This window comes from Pristis pectinata, chromosome 21, assembly GCF_009764475.1.
Source record: "Pristis pectinata isolate sPriPec2 chromosome 21, sPriPec2.1.pri, whole genome shotgun sequence".
Lineage (NCBI taxonomy): Eukaryota > Metazoa > Chordata > Chondrichthyes > Rhinopristiformes > Pristidae > Pristis > Pristis pectinata.
The window spans coordinates 15,332,473-15,354,010 of record NC_067425.1 but is presented as its reverse complement, the minus strand read 5'-3'; the positions used below and the strand labels follow the sequence as shown (position 1 = coordinate 15,354,010).

General features: G+C 37.1%; 1 protein-coding gene across 1 annotated transcript in view; it reads right to left on the bottom strand.

Moving 5' to 3' along the window:
- Positions 1-21,538, bottom strand: part of LOC127581194 (unconventional myosin-XVIIIa-like) — a 181,907-nt gene that overhangs the window by 41,859 nt on the left and 118,510 nt on the right. Inside the window, 10 exon segments of the mRNA XM_052035300.1 lie at positions 2,152-2,306; positions 4,178-4,252; positions 4,254-4,306; positions 4,756-4,867; positions 5,893-6,012; positions 9,704-9,793; positions 10,430-10,573; positions 10,733-10,861; positions 16,737-16,802; positions 18,932-19,041. Coding sequence (XP_051891260.1) covers positions 2,152-2,306; positions 4,178-4,252; positions 4,254-4,306; positions 4,756-4,867; positions 5,893-6,012; positions 9,704-9,793; positions 10,430-10,573; positions 10,733-10,861; positions 16,737-16,802; positions 18,932-19,041 — 1,054 coding nt within the window.

Genomic DNA, 21,538 nt, shown 5'->3' with positions numbered 1-21,538 from the left:
TAACTTGCTGTTGGTGATAAGGTGTTACACATGGGACAATCCCCAAGATGTCATAAAATCAATTTTCTTCCAATACATTTAAAGCTTCCTAGACATGAGACACATTATTTTAAAAAGTATGTTGTTAACTAGACATATGCTGACTCAAAGCCACAGCTTAGGTATTGTCTAATAATTCAAACTACCTGTGTACCATAACTACGTTCCCCTTCACGTCACTTAGCATCATGACTTGTACATACAGTATATCATCATCCCTTCATCACTGTTGGTTCAACATCATGCAATTCTCTACAATAACATCAGCACATGCAAGTATCTTCACCATAATAATTGCAGTGGTTCTAGAAACTAGCTCACCACTAGCTTCACAAGGGCAATAAATGCTGACCTTGGCAGCAAGTGAATAAAACAAATTAAGGGTTTATATGTCACACGATATTCTAGTATAATGTCTATGCTTTGTTTTGTAGGAAACTGAAATGCCCTCACAATTTGACATACTGAATTGGACTTTAAAAATAAAACTTGGTATTTTTTTTAAAGAAATATTCAAATAGTCATATTAAAAATCTGCACAGCGCTGCAACTCTGTTCCCGCTTATGCACCAGAAAATCTAGATGAGAACTATCTTTTCACAAATGGCAAGATATGGTCACCCCAACTCCCTTTCAAAGCCTCTGTTCCTCCCTCAAAAACTCATCCTTGACCCATCTCCCATGCAAATTTACAAGCTATCATTCCAAAATGCTTGAACTTTCATGCTTCCCAAGGTTATATCTATTGTTTCCCACATCTTCCTAACTGTATTTCTAGATCTGGTTTCTGCTGCTCCCACTTCTCTGAAAGCAAAGTCACAAATAACATTCTCTGTTACTTTGCCTGTGATATCCCTCCTCAGTTCTCCAAGGTTTTTTATACCATCAATCATATCATGTACATCTCCTTCAAAGTCCAGCACTGGGACTTCCTTCATTTGGCTCCACTTCAAAAAATACAATTGTGCTTCAGATATATTCCATATAACTAATCATTCATTGCTCCAAACCCATACAGTCCCCAAACCCATACAGTCCCCAAAATATCTATCCTTCAGTCTTCCTCCAAGTCATTTATACAATTGTGCTTCAGATATATTCCATATAACTAATCATTCATTGCTCCAAACCCATACAGTCCCCAAACCCATACAGTCCCCAAAATATCTATCCTTCAGTCTTCCTCCAAGTCATTTATACTGCTGTTCCTTGATGAATTAATGTGCAAGTTAGCTTCAAACATGTATGCTTATGAAGATTGTGATCTATTTCTCCATCAACCTCTCCCATCTCTGTGATGTGAAACTTCTTGCCCATATCATTCTTATGAGCTGCAATTTCTTTCAGTTTAACACGAGCAAAATTAAAAATTATTCCCTACAAGGCTTCAAAATTTACTTAAGTGAATTTATATTCCAGTCTACAAATGTAACTTAAGTGATTTCAGGTTCTTCTTGCTCTTATTACATGAAGTACTTATGTTGTTCCAGGCACTGTACCATTGAAAGATACATATTGCTCTTGAAAGGAGGGAACTGTAGAATTACCAAAATGGAAGCAAGGTTGGATGATGGCAGGGAACTGTATTCCATGCAATATAGAAATTAAAGGGGTGAATTGATAGAGCTGATCAAGACAATTTCTTTTTGGGACAGTGAAAGAATGTTGAACAATTCAAAATGAGGACCAAACATTTTAAAGAAATAATTGTTGCACGATAGCTGTTAGAACTGGGAGCTAGCTCCCACAAAAAGCAGTAGATTTAGCTCAGTTAATGATTCTACAATTTAGATTTTTTTTTGCTGAACGAGGGAATAAGAAGCTGCTGTATAATGTTCAAAAACTTGGCTTGTGACATTAAATAGCCGACTCGTGCTCCAAATTAGAAAGGCTATTACATTATTGTAAAACTGCACAATTCCAAAAGGTTATTTCATTGTTTCATAAATGTATAATAGGCAGTATTAGTACTGCATGAACACCATTACCAGCAGCTCATTACTATTTGTAAATCACATAGATTTAAATTAAGATGTACCAGATCAACCAGCCTATGGCAAACAAATAAAGGAGGTTACATTCTCAGAATTTGGGTTTTGTGAATTTACTCACTTTCGTTGCTTCTTTTCCAATTCATGGTTACGTCCTTGCTGACCTTCAAGGTGAAGCTTAGTGTCCTGCAGTTCTGCTGTAAGTCGCTGGGATTTTTTCTTCAACTGTTGAATGCTACGTTGCATTTCTTCATTATCAGCTTGCAAGTCTGCAATCTGAAAGCACAAGAGCAAGTGTTAGGTATTAATGTTAATATAGTTGCAGCCAAATTATTTACAAAATCTTTTGGGTCTGCAAGACTTTGTTCATATTGATTTTAAAAAAGGCATCAGTGTAGTAGCTGCAGAATTTTTAGCTGTTAGTTAATTTTGGAATGCAATACACATTGATATATGGAAACTTACATTACATTAATTACTTGGATTTAACCAAGTAAGATGTGGTGGTAAGTGTCAGTTGAGGATCATTAATATTGAACATGTCAAAGAAGTGATACCCAAGACAGTTTTAAATGTCCTAAAATACTGTTTGCCTTCTCATTCTCTCCCTAGTTTCCAGCTGCCTTTCAAAAATTAAAAATAAGTTTTATATTTGATAAAGCTTCTTTGGTCATTTAGAGGCAATTTAAAAAAGATAGGATAACTGCATCTGTATTATTTTAAGTCAGCGAAGGGAGGCAATATAGAGGTAGCACCTGAATGTTCCAAAGATGTGTTTAAGGGCCACAGAATTACCAAAATGGAAGCAAGGTTGGATGGTGGGGTACAGTACATATATAGGGGTACAGTACAGATAGAGATATGCTTTGTTGCTGAGGCAGAAGCAAAAGATTTTGATGATGGATAAGAAATTGGACTTGAAACCCAACACACTAAGAGGACCATAAAAGAAAGGATATTTGTGGAGTCAAATAACATCAAGACGCTATTTTGTTGAAGTTCTGAACTGCCACAGTGAAGAATTCCTGTAACTGAACTTCTAATATGTAATTTATCCTGTTAACTGAGTTGAATAGTTGGTTGCAGTGTAATGCAGCTATTAATTCGGCAAAATAAGAGTTACACAATCAAAAGATTTGGGGAAAGAATATTTGTGGAAAGATATTGCAATGTAATAACTTATTTAGAGTCCGTGACGAATTGCAAATGGAAGCTTTCTCAGCCCTCCCACTTACACACAATTCACTTTTCTATATCAACAAAAAAAAACACTTTGCAAATAATCAGTACTATTTTAAATAGTGGATAAGAAAATTCTGAGTGGGATCATTTTATCTCACTCATTTGTGGAGGGACAACCTCATTAGCCTTCAAATTGAACAGGAAGGTCCGGAAGGCAACTAGGCCTCAGGAGGCTGACTCCAGGACTTGCTCCTAGAATGTCCCTGACAAGCTTTAAGATGCAGCTTCGACTGTTGTCAAAACTGCAAGTGATTTTAATGGTTTTTAAAAAAAGCGTCTGAGATTTAGAGACATTACAAAACAATTAAAATTGAAATAAAATAATTAAAACAAACCATGATTAATAAACATAGAAAAGTATTAAGATAAATAAACAAATATAATAATTTACACCCCTCTTGCCTCCTAATCTACAGGCCTAGAATCTCCAGTGAAATCAATGGAGCTTCAGATCTCGCACCGTTGGACCAAAACACAATCTGAGATATAGTTCTCCACCATAATGCCAGAGATTCCCAGCAAGACTGGGCTCCATTCCTAGACTCATAGTGCTAACCATTACTCAGTAAATTTTACCCCCACAGCAGGTGCACACAAACCTGGGACTTGCTTCTGTTCAAATAGCTAAGCAACTGATTTCCTTTGAAATTGACAAATGCAGCCTACAAGATTCAGCCTCATGTAAGAGTCACACTGAAAACAATAAATGCAGTTTCCTTTAAGACAAAATTTTAAGAGGCAAGCTAGCAATGGCAAGGAAGAAAGCTGACATTTGGTGCCTTTGTTTAATTTATCAAAGGCACCAAATGTCAGTGCTCCAAGGTGCTGCACCACTCCGAGCTTTAATATTCATCTATAAATATACGCAAAATATTTATTAATAATTGTTCCTTATTTCTCCTCACTTTTCGCTCCATTTGCCTTTTGCTCTGTAATTCAACCTCCAGTTTGTCCTCAAATTCCTGATGCAGTCGTTTTTTTGGTGAAATCTATCTCTCTTGCTGCACGCTCATACTTCATTCTCCATTCTCCACCTATGGGAAGAAAATAAAAGCAATATGCCAACAGCCTAAAGTTTCCCATTTAAATTCACATATATGTAAATACCATCCAACATGCCATTATTAAGATTTTGCATTATGTAAATAAAGAGGTACTTTTAAAAGAAACCACTACTTCAAACAACAAAAAAAAAACTGCACTGAAGATCTCAGCTTTGCTGTATATTCAAACCTGTCTAAATTTCAACAATGAAATTTTGATGGTTTTTGAATGGATTGCTATATTCAAGAGCTCATGATAGCAGGAGATCTTAAATATATGAAAATAAAATTTGCAGTTGCATCTGTTTTCTTTTTTGAGTACATGGAACAATAACACAATGGTGGAAATTGTTGATAAATCTGCAGATAAGAGTATGTTGGTTCCTGGCTATAAAAGAATAATGTCTAAAATGTTCAAACAATGAAAATGAACCACTAACCAGACTCATCATCATCCAATTCTCCATTTAAATCTGCTGCTTTGATAAGCCGAGCTTCCATCACTTCCATTTCCATTGAATCCATCTGTTTCTTCATTCCATCACATTTAGCCTAAACCAAATGATGTTTCACAAATGACCAGTTCTCAAAATTTATATGTGTTAGATAACTGAAATTGCTTCACATACTTGCATACATACAAATATTTTATAAAAAGTTCTTTATTAAAGAAATTATTATTTCTTGACTTTTTGAATCAAGAAATTCTTGACTCAGATAAGAGATTCATCAACTTTCCACTCCACCAAGGGATGAAGGGTCTTTGACCTGAAACATTAACTCTGCTTCTATTTCCACAGATGCTGCCTGCTGTGTTTCCGGCATTTTCTGCTTTTATTCTACTCCAAGACTGCCTATTTAGTTCTCTGTAATTGTGTCTTCCTCAGCACAACTGCTGCTGACACCCATTTCCGTGCTTTTGTTATGTTATACTTGATTACTCTAGTGTTCTCCTACTCAAACTCTGCTGCCCATATCTTGCACAGTCCCAGTCACCCATCATCCATGTTGCTCTTGATCTACACGAGCTTCCAATCTGATAATACCTTTCAGACTGGCTTTCAAATCCCACCCTAAGATTTTTCCCCTCTCTATATCTAGTCTCTCCCAGGCCAGCAATCTTCCAAAGTCTTTACATCCCATTTTGGCAGCTTGCATATCCACAGTTTTAATTGCACCACTGTTGGTACCTGGGTCTTCAACTACCTTGACCTTATCTCTGGAATTCACTCACTAAGCTTCTTCACTTCTCCAGATGTCTCTCTTCTTTTAAGACACTTCCTATAATCTAGCCCATTGACTCAGTGTTTGAATACCCTGAAACCTATTTAGGAAGCTTGGTGTTTTATGTCACTTCTGTGTAATACCTTGAGATACCTAATTACATTCAAAGGGCTCATTCAAAGGGAAATTTTGTTCTCAAATTTCCAGGTCAAGAAAAAAAATCAGCTACTGAACTGAGGGCTGAATTAAAAACTGGTTCTACAACTAACAAACCTCTTTTCCAATTGTGCTACTCAAAAATTTGTACTGCAATGGCTACCAGAATTTCAAGGGAAAAATAATTCTTAACTCACCTGTAACTCTTTCATTTCCTTCTCTAACCGAAGTCTGTCTGCCGTTTCTGTCTCTAGAAGTTGAGATGTTGATTCACCAGTATTTCTCTCATCTGTTAATTCTGATGTCAGTTCTCCAAGCTATTATTGAAATCAAATAATTAAAACCACTGTCTATACTTGTACATATTTGTAACAATAAACATTATTAGAAATTATCAATACTAATTTGAAGATAGGGAACCAGCATTCTAAGCTTAATAGTGTCCTATTCTGAACCCCAAAATGATTTTTGATCTGAATCAATATGCAGCAAATTAACATTTTAAATTATAGATCAAAAATTGTCAAACTAGTTTTAGTTCAACACAGGTTATGTGATCAAGAAATTAGAAATGGAAGTGAGTAAAATAACTACATATTGTAGTGGACAAAATTAAATTGCATATGTAATGAAGTACTGATATGTGTGCCCAAATAACGTATTGTTTTTTCAGTATGTTTTCTTTTGAGTTACTATATTTTTGCACAATGGAATAAAACAATTGTTCTTAAACCTTTCCATCTGAATCCTGAAATACTTTATGCATGCTGTATTAATTATTTTTTAAAATATTTTGCACTAGAACTTCTACAAATTAGCTTCCAAATGTAAAGAAAATTGTATTTACTTTTGCAAAACCAGTCTTCATCATTCTCCTACAGCAATGGATTAATTAAATTGCCTGTTGATTGATGGCAATACATAAACTGACAACACTCCAAAGTTAAATTCTATCAGCTATTTCCTTGCCAACTTCCCCAGTTGATCTAGATCCTGTTGTAACCCTAGACAACCTTCTTCAGCTATAGACTGGTGTCCATGGAAGACCCATTCCACAGATTAATCAAGCAACAGCCTGACACAATTGTACTCACAATATGCCAGACTCCACCACCACAATTTGTGGTTATGTCTGGTCCCACCATCTGCACCAACCGACCAGATGTGACGGCACAGTGGTATACAGGTGGAAGGCATTAGCTTTTGGAATCATTAAGGTTGATTCCAGACCCCATGAAGTATCACAAATATACAACCCTCAACTGATGAATCAGTGCTCCTCCATTTTAAACAATACTTGGAAGAAATACTAATATAGGAAAGGGCAAAAAGTGTGATAGGGGACTTTAATGTTCATCACAAAGTGTAGCTTGGTAATATAACCATTGATAGCACTCTAAAGGGCAAGGCTACTAGACTGAGTCTGTGGTATAACGTGAGTGAATCAATATGCAAGATAAACCAAGTTGACCTTGTCCTCACCAATCCATCAGTGGCAGATGTACATGTTTACGTTGGCACTGGTAGAAGTAACTACCCCATTGTCCTTGTGGAAACAAAGTGCCAAGTTTACACAGAGGACAGGTAAACAGCAAAAGCACCAAACAATAAACTGAGCCAAGCAATCTCACATCTGACAGATCAGATCAAAGAAGTTTTACATTTCCACCATACAGTATATAGTTGTGAATGCTGGTAAATAATTAAACAGCAAACAGTTGGAGGATGCTCCAAGAACAAAACCATTCCCAATTATTGAGACAAAGCTGAAGCATTTGAAACAGCATTCAGCCAGAAGTGCCAACTAGATGATCCATCTCAGCTTCCTCCCGAGATCCCCATCATCAGAGGAACCAGTCTTCAATCAATTTCATTACCTCCAAGTTACATCAAGAAACAGTTAAGATGACTGAATAGAGCAAAGGCAATGGCACCAGAAAACAGGCCAGCTTTAGTATTGAAGACTGGAACTAGCTGTGCAGATAACCAAGCTGCTCCATTACCTGGCATTGTGGAAAATTGCCCAGGTATGCCCTGCTCACCAAAAGTAGGGCAAATCTAATCTGACCAATTATCACCAAGTTTACTCTTAATCACCATCAAAGTAATGGAATGTGTCATCGACAGTTAGATCAAGAGACACTTACAATAATTTGCCCACTAATGCAGAGTTTGAACTTTGTCCACTTCAGACCTCATAACAAATGAAGAGCTGAATTCCACAAGTGAGATAAATATGACTGCCTGTGACATTAAATCTACAGTTGACTGTGTGTGGACTCAAAGAACCCTGATAAAACCAAAATCAATGTCATCAAGAGGAAAAACACTCCTCAATCTATCAATTTGGAGTCAAACCTCACACAAAGGAAGATATTGTGTTTGTTATAGGTGAATCATCCCAGCCCCAGGACATCACTGCAGGAGTTCTGCAGGGCATTGTTCTAGGGCCATCCATCTTCAGTTATTCATCAACGACTTTCCTTTTATCACAAAGTCAAAAATACAGATGTTCTCTGATTATTGCACAATGTTCAATTCCATTTGCAGCTCCTTAGCAAATGAAGCAGTGTATGGTTGCATGGAGCAAGACCTAGACAAAGGTCAGACATGGACTGATAAGTATCAATGTAACATGCACACCATGAAAGTGCTAGGCCATAACCATCTCTAAGAAAGAGTCTAACCACCAATCCTTGACAGCAAAACCATTACCGAAACCACTGTCTACATCCTGCAGTGACCAGAGATGATAAACCTAACTGGACCAGCCACATAATTTCTCTGACTGCAAGAGATGGTCAGAGGATGAATATGCTGAGGTAAGTAACCTCTCTTTTTTTCAAAGCCTTTCTACCATCGCCAAAGCACAAATTAGAATCATCCCTCCATTTGCCTGGATCAGTGCAGTGCAAACAATTCTCAAGAAAGTTAATCCCAACCAGGACAAAGCAGTCCACTTGATGGGCACCTCATCAACCACCTTAAGCATTCATTCCCTCCAACATCAGCACACAGTGGCTGCAATGTGTGAATCTTCAAAAATGCAGTGCAGTTACTCATCTAGGCTCTAACTTCGCAGTTCCCAAATCACAACCTCTACTGCCAAGAAAGACAAGGACAGCAGACAAATGGGAACACCACCACCTACAGGGTCCACATCAAGCACACACCATCCTTATTTGGAGATATATCATTGGTCTGTCATCATTGCTGGGTCTAAATCCTAAATCCCTACCCAACAGCACTATGGAAGTACATTCATCAGAGGGATTGCAGCAGTTCACTCCACCTTTCATTAGGGAAGGGCAATAAATACTGGTCTTGCCAGCTAGGCCTAGGGCCTGAAAAATGAATATATAAAAATAAAATCCAGGGGAGATCAGCAGTGAAGTGTTTTGACAGATATGGTATCTAGTATTCTTCACAAAGTTTGTGACTTCCACGTTTGGCTGCTCACATGAACATTCTGGAGATCTTGGCAGTTATATGACACTTGTCCTTTTTTGAACAATCAGCATTTAACATCAAAATCCAAGCTATTGCCATGCTAGTTTGTTTCTCCTTAACTATAGGATGCATAAAGTTACTCTTAATCCCTCCATATATGTTTTGCAACTTTGAATTGTTTCAATATCCGAAATTCAAGTTAACTCCATATTGGATATAAATCCACTTACTGGATCAATAAACAAGTACGGTCTTAATATTTTGCATAATGCTTCAAAGAAGCTTTAGATTTTGATCTTAACTAAATTGGTTTTCAACTAATTTCAAGCAGTCTTCCATTACTGAATATTTACCACAATGCTCCATTTCATTTATTAAAATGGGTAGCAACAACTCCATTCTTTAAAGCCAACATAATATTTGGGAAGACTTAACATTTAATTTCACTTACCATCTACTGCATTGCACCAAATAACTTAAGCTGACAGTTGGAAAATAACTAGTGTTTCATAAACTGCAATAACCAGATATACAAAAGAATCCCAGGTATAACCTTACCCTGCTTTCTAGACGATCACTTGTTAGTCGCAATTCATTGCGTTCCTTTTCAACCCGTTCTATTTTGCTGCGGAGCTGCTGAATCTCCTCCTAATATAGTGAGACACCATGTTTATTGGTTAGATCCTACACAATGGTTGGTGAAATTAACTGAAAATTTAACCTTACCTAGCACAAGAGAGATTAAATCCCATGAATGACGAAACCTTGACATTGTTCTTTCCAACATTTGAATTTTTAAAACAACTTTCAGAAACGTTTTGGAAAAGCTTCAGTGCTTTCAGACAGTATGTTAATTTTAACAAATGCATTGAATAAATATAACTTTTTTAAAAAACTTGTTTTGAATGTACTGCCATGAGAAAAATGACAATAAGAACTGTGGTGTCAAAACTGACTGCACATAATTCAGTAAAACAAGAACTTTCACTTTTTCCCCTCTCAGTGAACAGCTGATCATCAGTATGACATTGGATGCCCAATTATCTCCATCACAAGGGCATTCAATCTATACTGTCTCATTAACTTTGTGGCCCATGGATAAGGAGGATATAAGAAACTTGCTATGCTTCCCATTCCTAATTAACGTGTTTCAAAGTCAGGTGGAAGAAGGAATAAAAGAGAAATGTGCCTGTGTGTACACATGTGCACATGCACGTGCATATTTCATGTATGGCTTAGCAAAAATATAGCGTAAAAAATTGAAAAAGAGTTTAAAGTGCTTACATCTTTGCCTCGTATTTGCTCCTCTGTTAACTGAACCTCAATTAATGGCCGAACTGTAGTGAATAGTTTCCACCATGGCCAATTCTTGACTCCTTTGTTTTTTTTAATGTTTTTCTGGATGCAACGAATAGCTAGATCTTGAATCTGAAAAGAAATATATTAAATTAGCTTTAATCATTGGATGGGCATAAACTTTAGATTAATTTTAAAAAGAAAAGAAACCTTTTTGAAACTGTGTTACAATCTACACCAAATTAATACAGATAAAACTGTTTGGTTTATGAAGTGTTGTTGACATTCTACCTTTCTCTTCTTGAAATACTGCCGTGCAAGGTATCCTCTGCAAGCTGCCTGGAAAAGAGTGATATTCCTTCTGGTCTGTTCATCCCTTTGTTCTTCCAATTTAACAAGAGTTCCTGCTCTAAAAAACACCTAAGACCATCAAAGAAAAGGTAAACAAATAATTATACATCTAACGCACAACTACAAGATTGGTCGGCCTAGACATTCAGCTGCACCACTTTTCTTAAATTAAAACTTCATCAACAATCTCCCCAAGACAATTTTTAAAGTTTTTATTTAAACAAAACCATAATACTCATTAAAACAAGTTCCAAACAGAACTAGCAGGCTTTCTTATGTAATGTTACTGTCTTTCAGGAAGTTAGGATTTGAATTTCCACTGTTAATAGCATCTTTTCTTACAGTTCTCAGGAAAAAGCCCTTAAAAAGGTCCACCCTAATGCAACCAGCACTCTTCTAGCTAGTGGAGAATTTTGGTAAGAAATTAGCTTATGCTAAAATTATCTTAGCATTTCCAGTATTTTCTTTTCTATTTCAGATTTCCAGAATCTATAGTGTTTTGCTTTAGTAGTAATATTATTACCATCAAACATTTTCCCTCATTTCTGGGTAATGACATAACATCATTTGATAAGACGTACAAGGACCACCCACACCAGATGGCACCAGATTACATTTCCTTAGTGATGCATAAGAACCAGGAAATGGTTATTATTACATTTCACTTCAGGAAAAGTTCAGTTTCAGTCATGGACCACTGAAATAAGCAATATTGCAAGTTTGAATTTCAAGACTAGAATGTATAACCTACTTATACAAAGGGATACATTTCTCTCATGAACTATTCTTGTGCAGTGATGATAAATTTGCTATGTTACTTTGCAGGATTATACAGTTTTGACCTATGAATAGTTAACACATATGTCACAAGTTCAAACCATTTACACACTCCTTCAACCACAAGGAAAAAGTACAATACAATTCAAATAGCAAAATCAGCAACCTATGAATTTAATAAAAAGTACTGAAAGAGAAACAAGTCTTCCTGACCTAGAAGCAGTCCCGAGGATACTGAAAAATAAATATTTTTTGATAATTAATTCTGCTCCCCTTTCCACAGTTTTTAGAAGAGAATTGTTAACACTGTTTTACTCCAATTTCAGCAAATGAAAACAAAGGGTAAAAACAACTAAACATGGCAACAAAATTCCTTCTCTCTTTCTACGTATGTTATTTTCTAGACTATCTGAATGATTTATGAACTTGATCTTTATTTTGAGATATCTGTATGATGTCGTGGCTTAGCTGTTTCTAATAATTCCTTATTTTTCCACAAGTAACCAGACTCATCTGCTTTGGCTCTTCTTACTAAATTATTGATTGTTATTTTTCACCACATTGTCAGAGAAGCGCACAATGTTTTTTTTTGAAAAAGTACAGTTACTCTTACAATTTTATAACCTTCTAGATAAGTTGGGAGGCATGGATGAGAGCACAGACTTACAAAAGGACATGGATTAAGTGAACAGACAAAAGTTAAAGAGTTCAATGAAGGATGGTGTATCAAAGACAGACAAATCCAAGTCTGGAGAAACTGGGAAACATGGAGCAGTTAAAAGAAAATCTAGTACACAAAATTGACCAGAATGGCTAATGGAACATTGGCCTTTTCTAAATGGGGCTAGAATATAATGGAAAGAAGTTGTGCCTTAATTGTATGATGGTTTGATTGGATCCCAGCTGTTTACAGTTCATTTACAAAAGACCGTAAATGCTGAACCATTTGAAACTGGTCCAGTATTTACAGTGACGCACAAGAAAATCAGTCATCCAATTAAATGATTGATATGTATTTCAATTCTATTTGACCATAGAACAAAGGCATGAATCAGTAATTTGATTGAAATAAATAGCCCAGAGAAGGCTGAATAGACATCTCCTTTCTCAAGACTCTCATGATACTATAATCACCAAAGTTATAACACAAATACATATGCTACCATGGTGGGTTTGGTTGAGTGTAGAAAATAAGCTTTCTGGCATCACTAATTTACTAAATATGCTTGAGTATTATCATCAACAAAAATAAAATCTGTTTGTACAACCAGTCTATTGATATAGCCTATTAATACTTCCTGCTTTTGCCATTCAGAATCTGTCTCTAATCATCTGAATAACATAGAATACTGCAATATACTTGACTAGGTATGATTTGGCAATGTAACATTTAAAACCACTGAACTAAGGTTATGCAGTTTAGAATACAAAGCAGCACTTGAGGTTCATTAAAAACAAGAATCTTGAATAAAATCCTCAAGTATTGGTCTTGACAAATGCCAGACCACATTGTTAAAAATTCAATGATACAGATTACAGTGGAAAAGAAAGACACATTACCATTGTCCCACCTTGTTCCCTTGTTTCCAGATTTTTGGATATAAAGATCTATCTCCTGTAACAAAAGCCAATGAACATGTTTTCCCCTACTCTTCCTTGTAATACTAAGTGCCAAATAACTTTTCATGGTTTTATGCACAATGTTGTCTTTCCTCCTTAAAGATTTATGCATTTAAATTTGAGTGAGTGGGATTGTTACTAAATGGTACCATTGTTACTAGTAGCTTTTAAAAGGTCAGGAAACAAAGTAGACAAAAACAAAGAATGTGAATACTTTCCAGCAAATGAAGTGGTGGCATTTTTAACCCAAGCAAGTATTATCCTTAAAAGGAAAGGACTCTCAACAATGGCTAGGCACATTACTTTGCAATAAAATATTGTTCATGCTTAGTTAATTGACTACAAAGGCACCAAAACTGCAGGTAGTAGATGTTTATTCATAATGTGGCCGTTCTCATTTGAATAAACCTTTGCCAAGACTTCTGAAATCTCTCTTTAAAGGTCTGGCACTGCTGATTTATCATCTTGCCCTTTATTTTCCCAGTCTAATGCAAACAACTTTGTGCTTCTATCATTGCAATTCCCTTTAAGTTTAGGGCATAACTTTGGTCTGAAACTAATTTACACTCAAAATTCTACAATCACTCTATCCTAGAATGAGATCAATGAGGTCATTAATTGCAATAACACCACATCTAAAATAGCTTACTCCTTGGTTGGTTACTCAATGCATTGCTCCAAAAACAAAATCCCCCCCTCAAAAAAATCTCAAATACACTCTTGTCCTCAAAGTTCCCCTCGCCAACTTGATTTTCCAAACAATATGATTATTGTATTGCCTTTCTCACAAATTCTCATTACTTCTTGACTTACATTGTGTCCTACAGGATAACTACTGTTAAGACAGCTAGCCACTTTTGCACCTAACCCCACCAAGCTCTGGTACTGACACAGTGAGCATAGAAGATAATAGCTAAAGAAAGAGACACATTGGTACAAGGAGATTGCAATCAGTTAGGTGTTACGAACCAGCAACAAAAGAAACACACCAAATCATGATTCAGTGTTAAAAACTACTTTATTAATAGCTACTTATGATAATAAGAAAAATAAAAGTAAAAATGTTAGAATGTTAGAAGTAAAAATGTTAAATCTTAAACATTAACCCCAAAAACTAAACTCGTAGTGTGTGTGTGGCAAATTCCCAAACTCCACATCCAGGAATGGTTCTTAAAGTTCAGTTCAGCAAACCATAAGGTGAAACATGATCGAAGGCTTCTTCAACAACCACCATTGACTGAAGACAAAACGTAGGTGTAGAGAGAAAATAGAGAATAATTACGAAATCCAAATGTTCCACGATGGAACATATACGACACCTCAGTGTTTACTCAGCAGTGACTACTCCACCGCATCTTCCTCACCCCGAAAGGCTCTCGAATTGTGGCCGTCCACACAAGTACCTGTTTCCTTCTACAGGTCAACAACAAAGTGAACTCCACTGCTTTGTTCCGAAGTATCTGCCACCCTGAAAAGCATCCAAGACGTGGCCGTCCACACAAATACCTGTTTCCCTCTACAGGTTAACGACAAAGTGGACTCCACCGGATTACTCCAAAAATCCATACATGGATTGTAGTGACAGGCACAGTTATTGCTTCTCATCCATCGATAGAGAAACTAACGGGCTGGTGTCTCTCTCTCTCCTCTGACTGACTGCTTCAAAAACGTCATTACGTCCTTTATCTTCTGTTGACACAAGCACACCACACACACCACTATGCTCTATCTTAAAGGGACATTCACCAATAGTAACCTAGTTCGTAACATAGGAGACAAAGAAAACCTAGTGTGGTGGATCTCTGGAGGGGCAGTCCACAACTAGTACTGCTCTGGAGAACTCGCGTGAGGATTGCAATGGGGAAGAAATTTGGAGGTAGGGCAGAATCCGCAGCATGGGTAAAAGCATGAAGGAATAAATCTCTGACCTGACATTGAAAGTTGCACACAGAAAAGAGACCATTATTTCCACTCTTAAGGTGAAAGACAATTCTATGCTAGTTGGTGTCAATGCTAGATTTAAATGATTTAAAGTATTGAAAGAAATTAAAACAAAACAAAAATCAAAAAGTATAATTTAACTGGAACTTACATTTGTCCCTCACAGTTCTTTCTCTCCATGTAAATGAATGGAGGAAATGTGGGACTTGTGTGCTCATGGAGAACAAATGTTCTTTGCAAAAATCTGGTTGTTAAGATGTCTGTGAGCTTGCCATTCATTTTTAGGAAGACTCAAATACAAAACAGATTCTAAAAACTGCAACTAAATCAACTTCACTTGGATGTGCCTGCAAATGATTTCAGAGAAAATGGCAGACTGAAAGTTTCCTGATTACTGAAATTGCAGGCTACTTATTCATCATAGTTTTGTGACTTGTATTAAATCTGGCTTCCTGTTGGCATGTGGACTACAAAAGTAACTTGCTTTAATGTCTAGATTTTTTACAATAAACCTAAATTCAATTGTGTAGATTAGATAACAAATCTAAAAAGGATGTGCCTGACTATTCCTACATTTACATTTCTCAACAACATTTTTTCAAAACAATTTTTTTTGCCTAAAAAAGATTCTCTGTTGCAGAATCAAAAAAATGCTTTTCTTGGGTACAAACTAATACAATTATTAAAATCACTGAAATGCCTTAACACAAAACACAAAAAAATCCCAATTTGCATTCTTTTACATGGAGGTAAAGCACTCTCTGAATGGTACACTTGTAAATTAGCATAGAAAGTTTCATACTTTGCAGGACATAACAGCATGAAGATAAACCCTTTAAGATACAGGAATGGGAACCAGGAGAATGACAAAGGGAGCGGAGATAAGGAAAAGGAGGAAGTGACAGATTGAAAATGGAACTAACATTATACTTGAATATACTGAAAGGCACTATATGAGATTGAAATTTTACATTGTGGTTTCCATTTTCATATTTATGTGACATAAAAGTCACCAGGCCCAGAAGATGTGCATCTCTGAACACTAAGGATATTTAGAGGCATTGAACTTGTGTTTCCAAAGATACTCTAGAAATGATAATTGTGGTAAAACAACTTCTATTTGCGTATGGAACAAAATCAATGACCTCTTTGAAAAATATAGGTAAATCAGGGGTGGTTGCACAATCAATATGAATTTATAAAACACAGATCATGCTTTTATAACTAGATTGCATAAAGGAAATGCAATGACTATTATATATACATTTTCTGAAGGTGTTTGATAGCATCACACTGTAAGCTTTTTGCAAAGTTAAAAATACCTGGAATTGAGGAGGGCCTGCACAGATATATGGGCAGATGGCTAGACAACAAAAGGCACAATAGGGGTCAATTATTACACTTATCATGCTATGGCATGCTGTGTACCATTGTTTAAGTTGCTCAGGTTACAATAAGAGAACTTAAGTTACTTTGGAGGAAGTTTAGAAATGTACAAAATCATCTTTTATCCCAAATGGCTATGTAGCAAAAACCTATGACTGTTGGAACAAGTGCCAGCTACTTATCTGTACAGACAACTCAATTTATTAATCAAATTACTTACCCTACTAAGGCCCATGTGATAACTGCTCTTCTCTAAATCCAGAGACTCCAGAAGCTCTTCTACAGCCTGTAAGGAAAAAAAAGAAACACTTATTGAAAATAACTTTCATCTATGCTATACTTAATGTTTTCTCAAATTTTACTTCAGGATATGTTGTGAATACTCTCTAAAATGACATTTCCATGACAGAATTTTACTTCAAAAGAAAGAACACAGTGAACGAACAACATGGTTCCAAATATAAAAATACCACATTTGATGCTTCGTATGCCTTCCTCAGGATTTGCACCAACTGCATCAGTACACCAGCTGTTTAATTTTGGAGATCCATGATGCAGTTAGAGTTATTAAAAATGAAATGGCATTCAGCTTAGGAGGTTGTGCTGCCTGCACCCCCTCCTCTTTAACAATACTTGCCATCAGACTAACTTGTGGTGACAGCAGTTAGACTCAAAAACATATTGTTGGGACAGTAAGTTAATAGGAAATTATGACCATTTAAAAATTAAGATAATTATCATTCTCATTGATTATTCTGATACAATACAAAAATTACAAGTAGACTAATGCTTAAATGTTTTAAATTTCAGTTTACAGAACAGGTGCAAAACACAACAGTAATACATCAGTACTGTTTTCATTAAGACTGATGACAGTACTGCTAAATAATCACTTTAAATAGCTTATGCACAATCACTTATTTCACTAGAAATATAAACAGATGAACATGCTTACATTTGAAACATTTCATCTTTAATGCCTCCATGTGAAAAAGACAATTGCAATGACTTAAACAGTAAGAATATGAGACGCTTGTGCACACAATATTTAAGTTTACCAATATGTTGTTTGTGGTTGGTTTACAATGTTATATTTTAAATAGAAGATCCAAACACTGCACACTAAAAAGACTTCTGTGTTTATTAGTTGCCACAGTGATCAGTTTAATTGCGTGGCAAGTACCTGCCTTATATGGGCATTACCTTTTGTGTATTAATTTTCCTGGCCACTATTTGCTTGCTAGTTCAAAACAACCTTCCTCTATTGTTTGAATGTCAATAAACACGCACCATATGAATGGGCATTGTTGAATGTCAATACACAGTGTACCACATGAATGGGCATTGTTGGTTAAACTCCACCACTGCTCTACTTATTTGTTCCAACAATTTTGTTCAAAACATTTTTTGAAATTAGGCAAGATATTATTAAACATTACAATACAATTTATGTTATGGAGTTTGTTAAAAAGTCAGCCAATTCATCCAGTTAATCAAGTTCTCTTGTTTTACACTCTTCTTAGGTTGTCCCTCAGGATCGAAGATGACTTACTTCTGCTCAAGTTCTGAGGCATGAAAGATGCCTATGCAAGAATTCTTTTAAATGTGGATTGGTTGTTGCAACTCTCTACCATATGGTCATACATAACAAGGTCATGGTCTAATGGCAAGGAAGTCCAAGATGATTAAAGACCAAGCTATTCTGTGCTGACTAACCGCAAACACACACTCTGATCCCAGACACACATACACACACTTGAGCCCTATCCTGATTGCCTCCTCCTTCAATCTCCCTATTTCTATCTTCTTTCCTCTAACTACCTTCCTTAGTCTCCCACTCCCTCAATACCTCTCCTTCTCAGCTCCCTCCCCCTTTACTCATCTTTTTCACTCTTAGCTCTCCTTGCCCCCTTGATCCCTCTGTTGGCCCCTCTCTTCAGCTGCTCACTCTCCATTCTCTCCAAGAGGGCTGTCAGCCAACCCCTGCTACCTAGCCTCTTCAGGGCTACTCCCCAACATTTTGTCACCCTCTTCAATACATGGTCCCACAGTCGAGTACAGAACTGAAACAATAGACTTTAATAAAATCAATTTTTATATACCTGATTTCCGTAGTAATTTAGTTTTATTAAATGCACATAAATACAATTCTAATTTTGCACTTTTCCTCCCTGGATTATGCAAAACAAATACATGCACTTCCAAGACAAAAAAAATGGATTACAATATTTCAGTTCCATTCAACCCCCCGTGCCTGTATTGTCTTTCAATGAACATTTCTGATCTTCTGCCTCAGTTACTGCACTATCCTCATATGCCCAGATTCCCTTAAGCTTGCAAGATTTAACATTTTGGAGAAAATGAACTTTGAGTACCAGGGCAGTCAATTATAAAGTATCGCCACAGTTAACTCACCCGTTTTTCATCTGTAACAATATAGTTCCTCCCATGTTTTTTAGTAAGATGTGGTGCAAGGACATCAAAACGCCGTCTGAATTCTGAAAACACCATATGATCCGGGTAGCCTATATGTTGCAAAGAAAGAAAGACACAGCTCATTTATTTTAGAAGCACACCCATTTCACATTGAAAAAATATGCAAATTTTTGTTTTGATGCAATAAATAAGATTTAAATGCAAAGGGCAAAAACATAAACTATCTTCTATTTATGATTTTTTGGTATCTGACATCCATGGCAAGGCCAGCATTTATTCCCCATCCCAAACTGCCCTCAAGAAAGTGGTGATGAACTTTCTTGAACCACTGCAATCCTTCTGGGGAAGGAGCTTCCACTGTATAGCAAGGGAGCGAGTTCCAGGATTTAGACCCAGTGATGAAAGACTGGCATTATATTCCCAAATCAGGATGGTGTTTGACTTGGAGGAGAATCACCAGGTATCCCCATGTGCCGGTTGTCCTTGCCTGTCTTTGGATAGAGGTTACAAGTTTGGGTGATGCTGTTGAAGTAGCACTGGCAAGCAATTGCACTGAATTTTGCAGATGGTACACACTCCAGCCATTGTGTGCTGCTGGTGCAGGAAATGAACATTTAGTGTGGTGAATAGATACCAATCTAGCAGCCTGATTCGCCCTGGGTAGTGTTTAACTCCTTGAGTGTTATTGGAGCTGCACTCATCCTGGCAATTGATAAGTATTCCGTCCGTCACCCTCCTGACTTGTGCCTCATAGATGGTGGAAAGCCTTTTCGATGTCAGGAAGTCAGTCATCTGTCACAGGAGATCCAGTCTCTGATCCAGTTCTGTAGCTGCGGTATTCATGTAGCTAGTCCAGCAGAGTTTCTGATCCCGCTGCCCCCAAAGATAGGAGCTTAGAATAGAGGGTTAGACTTCTCTTGTAGTCAGCTCTGGCATTATTGTGGTGCTAATATTATTTTACACTTCTCAGCCCATGCCTGAATATTGTCATACTGCGTCAGTTCCAACTGGTTCACTTGCTGAGCAGTTGCAAACGAAATTGAAGCTGATCATTTCCACTTTCGACTTTATCATTGAAGAAAGATCATTAATGAAGTACCTGAAGATGGTTGGACTGAGAACAATACCCTGAGGAACTCCCGCAGTGCTGGAGCTAGAACAACCACAACTACCTTCCTTTATGCAAGACAGGATTGCAACCATTTGAATGTTTTCTCCATGACTCCAAATTTACCAGCACTCCTTAATACTACACTTAGTCAAATGCTACGTTGATGCAAAAGGCATTCCCTTTAACCTCATCTCTTGACACCTTCCATCAATTTACTGATGACTGAGTAGACTGAGTGTGAAGTAATTAGCTGGTTAGGATTAGTCTCACTTTTTGTGAATAAGAGATACCTGGGCAATTTTCCACAACGTCCAGATGATGCCAGTATTATGATTGAAATGGAACAGCATGGCTAGAGGCACAGCTAGCTCTGAAGCAAAGTACAGTTTGGTTCTAAACCCTTTGTGATATACAGTGTTCTCAGGATTTCCTCATATCATATGGGGGTGAATCAAATGGACAGAAGACTGGCTTCCGTGGGAATCTCATGAAGAAACCGATTTGGATCACCTTTTGAGCACATGTGGTGAAACATTGTTGCGAATGCTTCAGCCTTGCCTTCAGCACTCACTTGCTGGGCCTTGCCATTGTTGAAGGTGTGGATGTTCTTGGAACCTCCTCGTCCTGTCTGCTGTTTAATTATCCATGATCAGCCATGACTAGATGTGGTAGGACTGCAGAGCTTCAATCCAATCCCATAGGTTATGAAACCACTGAGCTCTGTCCATTGCATGCTGTTCAATACACATGTAGTCCTGCGTTCCTATTTTACTAAATTGAACAAGAGATGATACCCGGCTTGATAGCAGTGGTAGAGTGAGGAATATGTCAGGCTAGGAGATTAAATACTGTGGTAGCGTGCATTTCTTCTCCTGCTTATGGTCCACAGTATCTCATGGATGCCCTGTTTTGAAGAGCCAGATCTGTTCCAAGTTTACTTCATTTAGAACAATTGTAGTGCCATGTAACACACACATGATGGATGGTGTTCTCAGTGTGAAGACAGGACTGACTCCATAAGCAGTGGTCACTTCCACCAATGCTATTATGGGCAGGTGCAATAGACACAGGCTGACTGGTGAGGATAATTGTAAATTTATCTCTCATGTTGGTCATTCACTACTTTCCACAGACTCAGCCTGGTAGCTATAAATTTCAGGACTTGACAGTTCAGTCAATGCTAATACTACCAACACAACCCTGACGATGAACATTTTAGTCCCACGCCCAAGTATACTCTGTGCCCCTTCTACTCGCAAAGCTTCCTCCATGTGTTACTCAATGTGGAGAGTTCGGATTCCTCAGCTGAAGGAGGGTGGTAAGTGGAGGTCAGAAGGAAGTTTCTTAGCCCATGCTTGATGTAATTCCATGAGACTTCATCAGGGTCTAGACTCAATGCTCAGAACTCCAAGGGCTACTCCCTCCTGTTGGTACACCACTGTGCTGTCATCTCTAGTGGGTCTGTCTTGCCAATG